Raw genomic sequence first — 14,260 nt, 5'->3', positions numbered from 1 at the left:
AGGATAAAGGGCACAGAATGTCAGGAAAAGAACATCTCACCAACCATTAAGCATGGGGATGGATCAATCATGCTATGGGTTGTGTTGTAGCCAATGACATGGGGAACATTTCACAGGTAGACGGAGGGGAACGGATTCAATTAAATTTCTACAAATTCTTGATGCAAACATAACACCATCTATAAAAAAGCTGAAGGTTAGAAGAGGAAGAGGATGGCGTCTACACATGGATAATGACCCTAAACACACGTCACAATCCACAATAGACGACATCAAAACGCGCAAGCTGAGGATCTTACAATGGCCCTCACAGTCCCCTGATCTGAACATCATTGAAAATCTGTGGCTAGACCTCAAAATAGCAGAGGAAGCAAGACGCCTCAGGAATCTCACAGAACCAGAGGAATTCTCCAAGGAAGAACAGAGGAAAATCCCTCACACAAGAATTGAAAGACTGGCTTCAAATGAGCTGTGATACTTGCAAAAGTGGGTGTTACTAGGTAATACCATGCAGGGTGCACAAACTAATGCATTGACCTTTTTTCGATTTTTTTAATTTTTAAAATGAGAATATATAATTTATTTTTTTTTGCCTAAAAATACAAAGGAAATGTGTCATGTGTAACTTCAGGCCTTGAGAGATCATTTCATCATCAATTTGGTTAACTGTTCACAATAACAGTAATTTTGACCAGGGGTGCCCAAACTTTTACATACCACTGTAGACTGACTCAAAAATGTTGAATGCTGCCAGAAATTCAGAAGACTACAACAAAGTATTAAGTTAAGGGTGTACAGATTTATGCAATCACATTATTTTGTTATTTTGTATTTTCCCCCGTCAAAATAATTTCACTTTTTTTTTCCCATTGGATTGTACAGATTATCGCCGACACTAGAGGGAGAAATTCTGGAATGGTTCTTCTTCATGCTAGAAACCTGGCATTTTAATAGGGGTGTGTAGACGTTTTCTATCCACTGTACATACACCAGCCATAACATTAAAAGGTGAAGAGAATTTTGGGGGTATTTCCAGTATACGGCAGCTCTTGTGGGGTGTTCTGAGTATACGGCAGGTCTTATGGGGTGTCTCCGGTATATAGCGGGTCTTGTGGGGAGTTCCCGGTATTCGGCAGGTCTTGTGGGGTGTTCCCGGTATACGGCGGGTCTTGTGGGGAGTTCCCGGTATTTGGCAGGTCTTGTGGGGTGTTCCCGGTATACGGCGGGTCTTGTGAGGTGCTCCTGGTATATACGGCGGGTCTTGTGGGGTGTCCCCGGTATACGGCGGGTCTTGTGGGGTGCTCCTGGTATATACGGCGGGTCTTGTGGGGTGTCCCCGGTATACGGCGGGTCTTGTGGGGTGCTCCTGGTATATACGGCGGGTCTTGTGGGGTGTTCCCGGTATACGGCAGGTCTTGTGAGGTGCTCCTGGTATATACGGCGGGTCTTGTGGGGTGTCCCCGGTATACGGCGGGTCTTGTGAGGTGCTCCTGGTATATACGGCGGGTCTTGTGGGGTGTTCCCGGTATACGGCGGGTCTTGTGAGGTGCTCCTGGTATATACGGCGGGTCTTGTGGGGTGTCCCCGGTATACGGCGGGTCTTGTGGGGTGTTCCCGGTATACAGCAGGTCTTGTGGGGTGTTCCCGGTATACGGCGGGTCTTGTGGGGTGTTCCCGGTATACGGCGGGTCTTGTGAGGTGCTCCTGGTATATGCGGCAGGTCTTGTGGGGTGTTCCCGGTATACGGCAGGTCTTGTGGGGTGTTCCCGGTAAACGGCGGGTCTTGTGGGGTGTTCCCGGTATACGGCGGGTCTTGTGGGGTGTTCCCGGTATACGGCGGGTCTTGTGGGGTGTTCCCGGTATACGGCGGGTCTTGTGGGGTGTTCCCAGTAAACGGCAGGTCTTGTGGGGTGTATATATACTGTATATATATATATATATATATATATATATATATATATATATGGGTGGAATGTATCACTGTATATCACTCTGTTATTTGTAATGGATTTATCCATCTTGGTGCCATATTTGATTCACAGCAAAGCAACACAGGACACATCAATCACTCGTGTCTACAGGAGGGAAGGGTTCTCTGCAGTTACAGCAGTAGTATTTTGGTATTTGCTCGGAGACTTTCTTTACACCGTGACATCTCAGAGCTTGAGTCGTTATTTATATTTTAACCCCTTTAAGGTGATTCTATACAGAGACGCAGAGTATTACATTATGATGACCCAGGGACGTCACAGGTGAGATCCATTTCCCGACGACCATTGCTCCTTCGTCTTGTTCCCATCTTACCCTGATAGTTATCACGGGTCAGCGCAGCAGACACGCAGCCGTCATGAGGGTCATCGCAGAAGAGCGGGGAGACCGTCAGCGCCCTCCACACGTCCTCCTCAGTGACTGGATACAGCGTAGAGAATGAATGGACGATCGTCACGTGGCCCTCGTCCAACCTGCAGGAGGAACAGCCGCCATCAACCTCACCGTAAAGAGTGCTTCATAGTTCTCCCTCCCGGGACTTTCAGACACATCTGTCCCCTATGTTTCTCTATATATGAAATCCAACATCTTTTCAGCAGTGGAAGTTCTACTTCTGTGAGCGCCCATAGTGAGGTGCACATTCCTGGTATGGGGGTCTGGTACTGAGCTCCATGTCACAGTGACAGTTACTTTACAAAATTCTTCTCCCTGCAGTCTCCACTAGGGGGAGCTCAGGAGCTTATTATTGAGCTCAATGTATGCAGTAAGCTCCACAGCTCCCTCTAGTGGTGGCTAAAGTTATACTGAATGTTATCATGTAATTATACCTTTTGTGCAGGGGATTTGGAGCTTTGTATCAGTAAGACCGCGCTTTGAAGGAGACAAAGTGAATAAACACTGAACTTTCCATCTACTTTGGTCAAATTTAAATCTGTCCCTCAAGTTATTAAAGCAAACTGTTGGTTTTTGGCAACGCGTGCCAAGTTGACGGCACGAACCGCTAAGCTCCCCGATTGTCTGCAGCGCTATCGACCGGATGTGCTCACTGCAGACTGGGAGCTGCGGTGAAGACCAGGGGGAGGGGTGTAAAGAAAGGAATATTTGTTATTAAAACACACTGCAGGAGGGGGACAGATTTTCCAAAATCGTGAGAGACACTGGCTTCAAGATTTGTTTCTTTTTCCATAATATTGTTTACTCCAGTCACACATAAAGCTGCGGTCTGCTGCTCACTGTGTGATTTCCAGATTTTTGACGACAGATACAAAGTCAGATATGAGTTACGGAAGAAAAAAAAGAACAAGAAGAAGAAATGCTGCAAAGAGCATCTGAACAGGAACTGTGAATGCTGCTTTGGTTGTGACTGGAGGAAACCCAGTCAGTAGGGTATTGTGCTACTGCAAAATGACAATATGTCCAGATAATGATGTGACATTTCTGTTTTCCCCCTTGACATATGGAGCACGGACATTACTCACTGGACATCGGTGATCGACGTAGATACATAACCCGGAATGTGACCGAGAACGTCCTGGAACTGAAGAAAAAGAAACTTCTGGAAACAAATTCTCTAATAAAACAGGCGATAGATACAAACTAACAATCGATAAGAATGTGGACCCAATCCCACCCGAAACACGGAGAGGAAATGGCGAAAAGACCCCAAAATCTGACCTCCCCCATATGACCTACAGTTCTTACCAAGATCCGCACCGTTTGGACACCCCGATCATACTGAGCGGCCTCCATATGTCTGATCTCATCTCCAATATCTCCACCCACAGATGTGTTCACTGATATCTCATCCCAGTAAAGGGCGGAAATGGGAATCCTGGCCGGGAATGTCCTGGCTTCCAGGAAAAGAAAATAACAAAGTCAATCTACAATGAAAGATCTAAAACGTCACCACATACAAAGCACATCGATCACAACAACATTCATCTCCATAGGGGCAGTATTATAGTAGTTATATTCTTGTACATAGGGGCAGTATTATAGTAGTTATATTCTTGTACATAGGAGCAGTATTATAGTAGTTATATTCTTGTACATGGGGGCAGTATTATAGTAGTTATATTCTTGTACATAGGGTGCAGTATTATAGTAGTTATATTCTTGTACATAGGGGCAGTATTATAGTAGTTATATTCTTGTATATAGGAGCAGTATTATAGTAGTTATATTCTTGTACATAGGGGCAGTATTATAGTAGTTATATTCTTGTATATAGGAGCAGTATTATAGTAGTTATATTCTTGTACATAGGAGCAGTATTATAGTAGTTATATTCTTGTACATGGGGGCAGTATTATAGTAGTTATATTCTTGTATATAGGAGCAGTATTATAATAGTTATATTCTTGTACATAGGGGCAGCATTATAGTAGTTATATTCTTGTACATAGGGGCAGTATTATAGTAGTTATATTCTTGTATATAGGAGCAGTATTATAGTAGTTATATTCTTGTACATAGGAGCAGTATTATAGTAGTTATATTCTTGTACATGGGGGCAGTATTATAGTAGTTATATTCTTGTATATAGGAGCAGTATTATAATAGTTATATTCTTGTACATAGGGGCAGCATTATAGTAGTTATATTCTTGTACATAGGGGCAGTATTATAGTAGTTATATTCTTGTATATAGGAGCAGTATTATAGTAGTTATATTCTTGTACATAGGAGGCAGTAGTATAGTAGTTATATTCTTGTACATAGGGGGCAGTATTATACTAGTTATATTCTTGTACATAGGGTGCAGTATTATAGTTGTTATATTCTTGTATATAGGAGCAGTATTATAGTAGTTATATTCTTGTACATAGGGGCAGTATTATAGTAGTTATATTCTTGTACATGGGGGCAGTATTATAGTAGTTATATTCTTGTACATAGGGTGCAGTATTATGGTAGTTATATTCTTGTATATAGGAGCAGTATTATAGTAGTTATATTCTTGTACATAGGGGCAGCATTATAGTAGTTATATTCTTGTACATAGGGGCAGTATTATAGTAGTTATATTCTTGTATATAGGAGCAGTATTATAGTAGTTATATTCCTGTACATAGGAGCAGTATTATAGTAATATTCTTGTACATAGGGGGAGTATTATAGTAGTTATATTCTTGTACATAGGGGGCAGTATTATAGTAGTTATATTCTTGTATATAGGAGCAGTATTATAGTAGTTATATTCTTGTACATAGGGGCAGTATTATAGTAGTTACATTCTTGTACATAGGGGGCAGTATTATAGTAGTTATATTCTTGTATATAGGGGCAGTATTATAATAGTTATATTCTTGTATATAGGAGCAGTATTATAGTAGTTATATTCTTGTACATAGGAGGCAGTAGTATAGTAGTTATATTCTTGTACATAGGGGGCAGTATTATAGTAGTTATATTCTTGTACATAGGGTGCAGTATTATAGTTGTTATATTCTTGTATATAGGAGCAGTATTATAGTAGTTATATTCTTGTACATAGGGGCAGCATTATAGTAGTTATATTCTTGTACATAGGAGCAGTATTATAGTAGTTATATTCTTGTACATGGGGGCAGTATTATAGTAGTTATATTCTTGTACATAGGGTGCAGTATTATAGTAGTTATATTCTTGCACATGGGGGCAGTATTATAGTAGTTATATTCTTGTACATAGGGGCAGTATTATAGTAGTTATATTCTTGTACATGGGGGCAGTATTATAGTAATATTCTTGTACATAGGAGCAGTATTATAGTAGTTATATTCTTGTACATAGGGGCAGTATTATAGTAGTTATATTCTTCTACATACGGGCAGTATTATAGTAGTTATATTCTTGTACATAGGGGCAGTATTATTGTAGTTATATACTTGTACATAGGAGCAGCATTATAGTAGTTATATTCTTGTACATAGGAGCAGTATTATAGTAGTTATATTCTTGTACATGGGGGCAGTATTATAGTAGTTATATTCTTGTACATAGGAGCAGTATTATAGTAGTTATATTCTTGTACATAGGGGCAGTATTATAGTAGTTATATTCTTGTACATAGGGGCAGTAGTATAGTAGTTATATTCTTGTACATAGGGGCAGTAGTATAGTAGTTATATTCTTGTACATATGAGCAGTATTATAGTAGTTATATTCTTGTACATAGGGGCAGTATTATAGTAGTTATATTCTTGTGCATAGGGGCAGTATTATAGTAGTTATATTCTTGTATGTAGGAGTAGTATTATAGTAGTTATATTCTTGTACATAGGGGGTAGTATTATAGTAGTTATATTCTTGCACATAGGGGCAGTATTATAGTAGTTATATTCTTGCACATAGGAGCATTATTATAGTAGTTATATTCTTGTACATAGGAGCACTATTATAGTAGTTATATTCTTGTACATAGGAGCAGTATTATAGTCGTTATATTCTTTTACATAGGGGGAATTATTATAGTAGTTATATTCTAACACATAGGGGGCAGTATTATAGTAGTTATATTCTTGCACCTAGGGGCAGTATTATAGTAGTTATATTCTTGTACTTAGGAGCAGTATTATAGTAGTTATATTCTTGCACATAGGGAGCAGTATTATAGTAGTTATATTCTTGTACATAGGAGCAGTATTATAATAGTTATATTCTTGTACATAGGGGGCAGTATTATAGTAGTTATATTCTTGCACATAGGGAGCAGTATTATAGTAGTTATATTCTTGTACATAGGAGCAGTATTATAGTAGTTATGTTCTTGTACATAGGAGCAGTATTACAGTAGTTATATTCTTGTACATAGGAGCAGTATTATAGTAGTTATATTCTTGTACATAGGGGGCAGTATTATAGTAGTTATATTCTTGCACATAGGGGGCAGTATTATAGTTATATTCTTGTACATAGGGGCAGTATTACAGTAGTTATATTCTTGTACATAGGGGGTAGTATTATAGTAGTTATATTCTTGTACATAGGAGCTGTATTATAGTAGTTATATTCTTGTACATAGAGGCAGTATTATAGTAGTTATATTCTTGTATATAGGAGAAGTATTATAGTAGTTCTATTCTTGTACATAGGGGGCAGTGTTATAGTAGTTATATTCTTGTACATAGGGGCAGTATTATAGTAGTTATATTCTTGTACATAGGGGGCAGTATTATAGTAGTTATATTCTTGTACATGGGGCAGTATTATAGTAGTTATATTTTTGTATATAGGGGCAGTATTATATTAGTTATATTCCTGCATATAGGGGCAGTATTATAGTAGTAGTTATATTCTTGTATATAGGAGCAGTATTATAGTAGGTTGTGATGGTGTGATATGTTATGTGGATGTCATTTTTTGTATATTCCTATTTTTAACAATTCCAGTTATTTTCATAGTGTTTTTCTTATTACATTGTAAGTCTACAGCCTCACTGTATCTGTCTCTTGATGACCCCCTGTAGTGCATTAATCCCTAAGGCCTTTTGTTCTCCTCTGGGAGGCAACTTGTTTGACTACCCCTGGACAAGGAAGGGGGTGGGGGGAAGAACGGCAGCTGGACAGGTCAGTTCCGGTAGAGAGAAGATGGTGAAAAGGCTGCATTTTAGAGAGACGGACCCATTATTATCCTCTGGTGCTAGAGTGTTTTGGAATCTCGTTTCCCTGGACATTTTATCCTGTTACTGGACTGCATTCTTATTCTGGACTATATTATCCTTTGTGTGGTGGACTGAATATGGACCTTTTCGTATTTTTGCCTGAATAAAGGTCTTGGAATTGTTCACTCTTCGCTCGCTCTGTTGATTGTGTGATACCAGAGAAGGACCCCGTGAGAACTGGTGGCAGCAGTGGGATCAACAGAGCGTCACCCAATGGAGAACCACCCACAGAGTGAGTACAGAAATTGGACTGTATCCAGTTTACAGGAGAGAGCCAGAGACCTGGGCCTGAACTACCAGGGACTGACTAAAGAGGCCTTAATTGATCTACTGGTGGGCGCTAGCCCGGCCACCTCCTCCCAGATGTCTGAAGGACGAGCACTGGAGACAGGGATCCCCATCCAGAAAAGCCAGTGGTTGGTGTGGTATGAAGAAGAGATGGCGGTTCTGGGCCCCGGCGTCTCTCAGGAGTACAAGGAGGAGGCTGCCCGCCGGGCACAGCGGAGACAGGAAGCAATGGAGCTTGAAAAAGGGAGTAACGCAATGTGGAGTGTAACCCCAACAATCCGGGAGCCTGTACGGATCACCTGGACAGAGTTTAAGCCATTTGATGAGGCTTCTGGAGATGTAGAGGGGTTCTTAAAGGACTTTGAGCAGTAGTGTGCTGTGATGGAGGTGCCCCACTCTAGCTGGATGCGTTTGTTAGTGGGGCTCCTGAACGGAAGCATGGCGTAGGCTTACCGAACCATTGATGCACTGCGGAATCGGGATTATAACATTGTAAAGCGGACTATCCTGGATTACCATGCTATCACCCCAGACTCATATAGGGCCAAGTTCCGAGACCTCCCATGCACCACGGGGGGATCGTTTAGGATGTATGCACATAAGATGTCCGAGGCATGTCGGAGATGGTTGGAAGCAGAAAACGCCTTTACTGTGGAAGATGTTATACAGGCGTTCCTTATAGAACAATTTCTTGCCAAGTGCCCTGCAGAGGTACGGGAATGAGTCCGGGAGCGCACGCCGTTTACCGTGGATAGAGCTGCAGCCCTGGCTGATGAAGCCCTTACTATCCGGCCGCAATGGAGGAGGCTTCTGGACAATGAACCACGGCCTGCTCCCGCGCCCCGTCCCCCTCCAATTATCTGCCCTTCCACCTAGTCGCAAGCCGATGACAATCACGCCTCACAATCCTAGGCCCCAACAGTTCCGACCACGACCTGGGGGTATCACAGAGAGGAGGTGTTATGGGTGTGGGCAACCTGGACATTTGCAGTCTGGCTGTCCCTCCTGGTTTCGGAGGGAGCCCCACGCAGCCCCACCTCGTCCAGTGCATCTTGTACATTCCAACACACCTGAGGAAGAGCTACCACCACCCCCACCAGAGTGGACCACCGACCACGGCACCATAGATACCCCTCCTGGAGTGTACGGACTCCGGCCTCTGTCCTTTAGCTACTCAGAGCAACGGCAACGCCACCTGCAGGATGTCTTTATTGATGGGTACAAAGTGTCAGGATTTAGAGACATGGGGGCATTCTTGACTATCGCTGACACCCGTGTGGTTCGACCCGAGGCAATTTACCAGGGTCCGGGAATTCCCATTGTCCTGGCGGGGGGTGCCCGCAAATATATGCAGCGAGCTTCTGTGCATTTGGATTATGGTTGTGGAGAAAAACTGTGTTGGATTGGAGTTATGGGAGGACTTCCTGCAGATATCCTCCTTGGGAACGACATTGGGGAGTTACAGTGGCAATTTGTGGGAGCAGTCACACGACTACAGGCCCTTCAAGCACTACGTCATCCGGACCCCACCGGGGAGCAACCACCACGAACCGCATCAGAGTCGGTAAGCAATACTTTCGCTGCTACTACATTGGGAGAGTCTTGGGACAGAGATGAGTTTAGGAGAGAAATAGAGGGTGACACTACCTTAGCAGCCCTTAGGCGAAAGGCAGAAACTGGGCACATGGGAGATAATGGGGATGGCTTCACTCGAGAAAACGGACTGTATTATCGTGTAACAAAGGGCAGTGACCAGGGCAACCCTGACGCAACGACCAGGCAACTCATTGTCCCTCAGAAGTACAGGGCACAGCTACTTCAACTGGCCCATGACATCCCCTTGGCTGGGCATCAAGGGAGAAAAAGGCCTGAAAAGAGACTCACCCAAAGTTTTTACTGGCCGGGCGTCTCGCAGTCGGTAGCCCATTATTGCCGCACCTGTGATGTGTGCCAGCGAATGCGGCATCCAGGAGCTCGACATAAGGTACCCCTGCAATCCCTGCCCATAATTGAGGAACCATTTCATCGTGTAGCCGTCGACATCATAGGTCCTCTGGCCCACCAGGGCAGGTCGGGGAAAAAATATATCCTGACCGTGGTGGATTATGCCACTAGGTATCCTGAAGCTGTGGCCCTGTCCAGTATTACAGCAGTAAAGGTAGCCGAGGCCCTTGTTACCATCTTTACCCGGGTAGGGTTTCCTAGTGAAATATTGTCGGATCAAGGCACTCAGTTCATGTCAGATCTGGTCCAGTCCCTATGGCATACCTGTGGTGTTCGAGCCATTCGCACCACCCCATACCACCCGCAGACCAACGGACTATGTGAACGCTTTAATGGAACCCTAAAAAATATGCTGAGGGCTTTTGTTGACGTTGAAAAAGACTGGGAAAAGTACCTGCCACATCTCCTCTTCGCCTATCGGGAGGTTCCACAAGAGTCCACAGGGTTCTCTCCCTTCGAACTACTGTTTAGCCGGAAGGTCCGTGGGCCTCTCACTCTTCTGAAAGAACATTTGGAGGGAGACATCTCAGATACCGGAATGCCCATCGTTCCCTATGTTCTAGAGCTCAGAGACCGTCTCGCCCAGCTAGCTACCTTCGCTAAAGAACATCAGCGAATGGCCCAGTCCAGACAAAAAAACCTGGTATGACCGTAATGCCAGGAACCATGAATTTATGGAAGGACAGAAAGTGCTCATGATTACTGCTTCCCCTGCCAACAAGCTTCAGCAGTGTGGGAAGGCCCTTATCAGGTTGTCAAGAAAATTAATGACACACTATGTTATTGCCCTGGACTCTAGTGGTCGACGACAGAAAACCGTCCACATTAACATGCTGAAAGACTACCACGACCGATCTCTGCCTGTTCTAGCTGTCTGCCACCTCCCTAGTGATACCGCCGCCGACGAGTATCTCCCAGATCTCCTCCAGGTTGCCCAAGCGGGAGGATCACTGGAACAAGTGCCCCTGGGCTCCCATTTATCGGATATACAAAAGGACGATATTGTCGCCGTACTAAGGCCGAGGGCTGCTGCTTTCTCCTCAAAGCCGGGGAAGACTACTCTCACCAGTCACCAAGTGGAAACCCCCGGACAACGCCCCATCCAGCAGGCTGCCTACCGGGTTCCAGAGGCTGTTCAAGGCATGATAAAGAACGAACTGGAGGAGATGAAACAGCTGGGAGTTATTCAGCCATCTCACAGTTCTTGGGCCTCTCCTGTCGTCCTGGTCCCCAAGAAGGATGGTACAACACGATTCTGCGTTGATTACAGACGACTAAATGATGCCACCAAGAGTGATGCTTATCCCATGCCCAGGATTGTTGACCTATTGGATCGTCTGGCCAGTGCCCAATTTGTGACCACGTTAGACTTGAGCAAGGGGTACTGGCAGATACCCCTAACAGAGGATGCTCGGAAGCGCTCGGCCTTCATTACTCCATTTGGGCTTTATGAGTTCCTGGGAATGCCCTTTGGGATGAAAACTGCCCCGCTACTTTCCAGAGACTGGTGGATCGACTGTTACACCAATGTCAGGACTTTGCCTGTGCTTACTTAGACGACATCGCCATTTTTAGCACAACCTGGGAGGAACATCTTAAACACTTGGGCATAGTGCTGGACTGTATCCTTACTGCAGGACTGACCATTCGCCCTGATAAGTGCCAAATAGGGATGGCTGAGGTGCAGTACCTCGGGCATAGAGTAGGGGGTGGGACACTAAGGCCTGAGCCTGCCAAGGTGGAAGCCATTAGCAACTGGTGTAGACTCATTTGAAAGGTAACTCACCAAACCCTGACTGATGCACTGGCAGGACGCAGAAGAACCCCATTGATAAAGGTTTAGGCAGCACAGGTGCATTCCACTGATGAGGACAGCCAGTAACCATTTGTGGTCCGGCTGCCCAGTGGAAATATAAATGTTTATATTTAGTGTTAGGGACTCACAATATCCGGGGACCCTTGACGTTGGGTTGTGAGCTTATCTGCTTTGGCCAAAATAGTAACCAATACCCCATATCTATTTATCTTTTTTGCACTTTTCAGCAGGACGCAGCCAGAACCCTTTATATTTGGCTTGGTTCCTTGTGTGATGCATGTATCTATAGTGCAGAGCAGCCCACCTGATAATACTATGGGCGTGATCAATAGGCTGCTCAGACACTTTTGCATCACATTTATCAGTGTGACTTATGCCTTATGCAAGCCTCATCTGTGTGCATTTCCACTGGGCAGCCGGACCACAAATGGTTACTGGCTGTCCTCATCAGTGGAATGCACCTGTGCTGCCTAAACCTTTATCAATGGGGTTCTTCTGCGTCCTGCCAGTGCATCAGTCAGGGTTTGGTGAGTTACCTTTCAAATGATTTTTTATGGATTTTTTCTGATTAGTGTTTGTTTACAACTGGTGTAGACCCCAGACTAAAAAGCAGGTACTTGCGTTTTTAGGAACTGCTGGTTACTATCGCAAATTTGTTTCTAATTTCAGCACCTTGGCCAAGCCCCTAACCGACCTGACCCGCAAGAACATGCCTAGGAATGTGACGTGGACGACGGCATGCGAGGATGCCTTTTCAGCGTTAAAGACTGCCCTCGTCACTGCTCCTGTCTTGGCTGCCCCCGATTATAAACGCAGGTTCCTCGTGCAGACAGATGCATCCACCTTTGGGATTGGGGCAGTACTTAGCCAAGTGAACGCCGCCGGAGAAGAACATCCTGTTGCTTTTGCCAGTCGGAAACTACTGGATCGGGAAGTTGCCTATGCCACTATTGAAAAGGAGTGCCTTGCCATCGTATGGGCGCTAAAAAAACTGCAGCCATACTTGTATGGCAGAGACTTTACAATTGTTACAGACCACAACCCCCTCACATGGCTGAACCGCGTATCAGGCGACAATGGAAGATTGCTGCGGTGGAGCTTGTCCTTACAACCCTACAGCTTCTCCATCCAATACAAGCGGGGAAGCCAACACCAGAACGCCGATGGACTGTCTCGACAAGAAGAACCATAGGCTCCCCAGGCCGACCTACCCCTGCCACTGTGCAAGGAACTATAAATAACTGAGCAATGTGGACTAAAGTGAGCAGGTCAGAGGTCTGTGTAGACTTCATAGCGTGCTCACTTATTATGGGGGGGGGAGAGGTTGTGATGGTGTGTTATGTTATGTGGATGTCATTTTTTGTATATTCCTATTTTTAACAATTCCAGTTATTTTCATAGTGTTTTTCTTATTACATTGTAAGTCTACAGCCTCACTGTATCTGTCTCTTGATGACCCCCTGTAGTGCATTAATCCCTAAGACCTTTTGTTCTCCTCTGGGAGGTAGCTTGTTTGACTACCCCTGGACAAGGAAGGGGGTGGGGGGAAGAACGGCAGCTGGACAAGTCAGTTCCGGTAGAGACAAGATGGTGAAAAAGCTGCATTTCAGAGAGAAGGACCCATTTTTATCCTCTGGTGCTAGATTTGTGGAATCTCGTTTCCCTGGACATTTTATCCTGATACTGGACTGCATTCTTATTCTGGACTATCTTATCCTTTGTGTGGTGGACTGAATATGGATCTTTTCGTATTTTTGCCTGAATAAAGGTCTTGGAATTGTTCACTCTTCGCTTGCTCTGTTGATTGTGTGATACCAGAGAAGGACCCTGTGACATAGTTATATTCTTGTATATAGGGTGCAGTATTATAGTAGTTATATTCTTGTATATAGGAGCAGTATTATAGTAGTTATATTCTTGTACATAGGGGACAATATTATAGTAGTTATATTCATGTTTATAGGAGCAGTATTATAGTAGTTATATTCTTGTATATAGGGGGCAGTATTATAGTAGTTATATTCTTGTATATAGGAGCAGTATTATAGTAGTTGTATTCTTGTACATAGGGGCCGTATTATAGTAGCTATATTCTTGTACATAGGGGACAGTATTATAGTAGTTATATTCTTGTATATAGGAGCAGTATTATAGTAGTTATATTCTTGTGCATAGGGGCAGTATTATAGTAGTTATATTCTTCTATATAGGGGGTAGTATTATAGTAGTTATATTCTTGCACATAGGGGCAGTATTATAGTATATTCTGGTACATAGGGGCAGTATTATAGTAATTATATTCTTGTACATAGGGGCAGTTGTTGTGAGTTCATTTTCCCCTTCACTACTGAGGCCCGAGGAACTCCCTCTTCTGGTGAAGAAAGGTAGTGAGCCTGATTGTCAAACACCTGGGGCTGATGATGATGACTGGCTGAGTGGAGTTAATGACTGGATATAAAGCTGCCGAGGCCCTACTGGCCTGCGGGTGATTTCTCTGTGGACTTCTAGGAAACCAGTCT

At 43.9% G+C, this 14,260-nt stretch overlaps 1 protein-coding gene across 1 annotated transcript in view; it reads right to left on the bottom strand.

The window, feature by feature from the left end:
* The window catches only part of LOC141095848 (uncharacterized), an 85,567-nt gene that overhangs the window by 41,988 nt on the left and 29,319 nt on the right, over positions 1–14,260 (bottom strand). The window contains exons 5-7 of the mRNA XM_073582204.1: positions 3,691–3,839; positions 3,468–3,526; positions 2,305–2,462 (exon numbers count right to left, since the gene is read on the bottom strand). Of these exons, the coding sequence (XP_073438305.1) occupies positions 2,305–2,462; positions 3,468–3,526; positions 3,691–3,839 (366 nt within the window). The remainder of the gene's footprint in view (positions 1–2,304; positions 2,463–3,467; positions 3,527–3,690; positions 3,840–14,260) is intronic.

The sequence above is a fragment of the Dendrobates tinctorius genome, unplaced genomic scaffold, assembly GCF_039654945.1.
Source record: "Dendrobates tinctorius isolate UK_male_01 unplaced genomic scaffold, ASM3965494v1 ptg000070l, whole genome shotgun sequence".
In the NCBI taxonomy this organism is placed as follows: Eukaryota; Metazoa; Chordata; class Amphibia; order Anura; family Dendrobatidae; genus Dendrobates; species Dendrobates tinctorius.
This window is presented reverse-complemented; position numbering and strand designations above follow the sequence as displayed.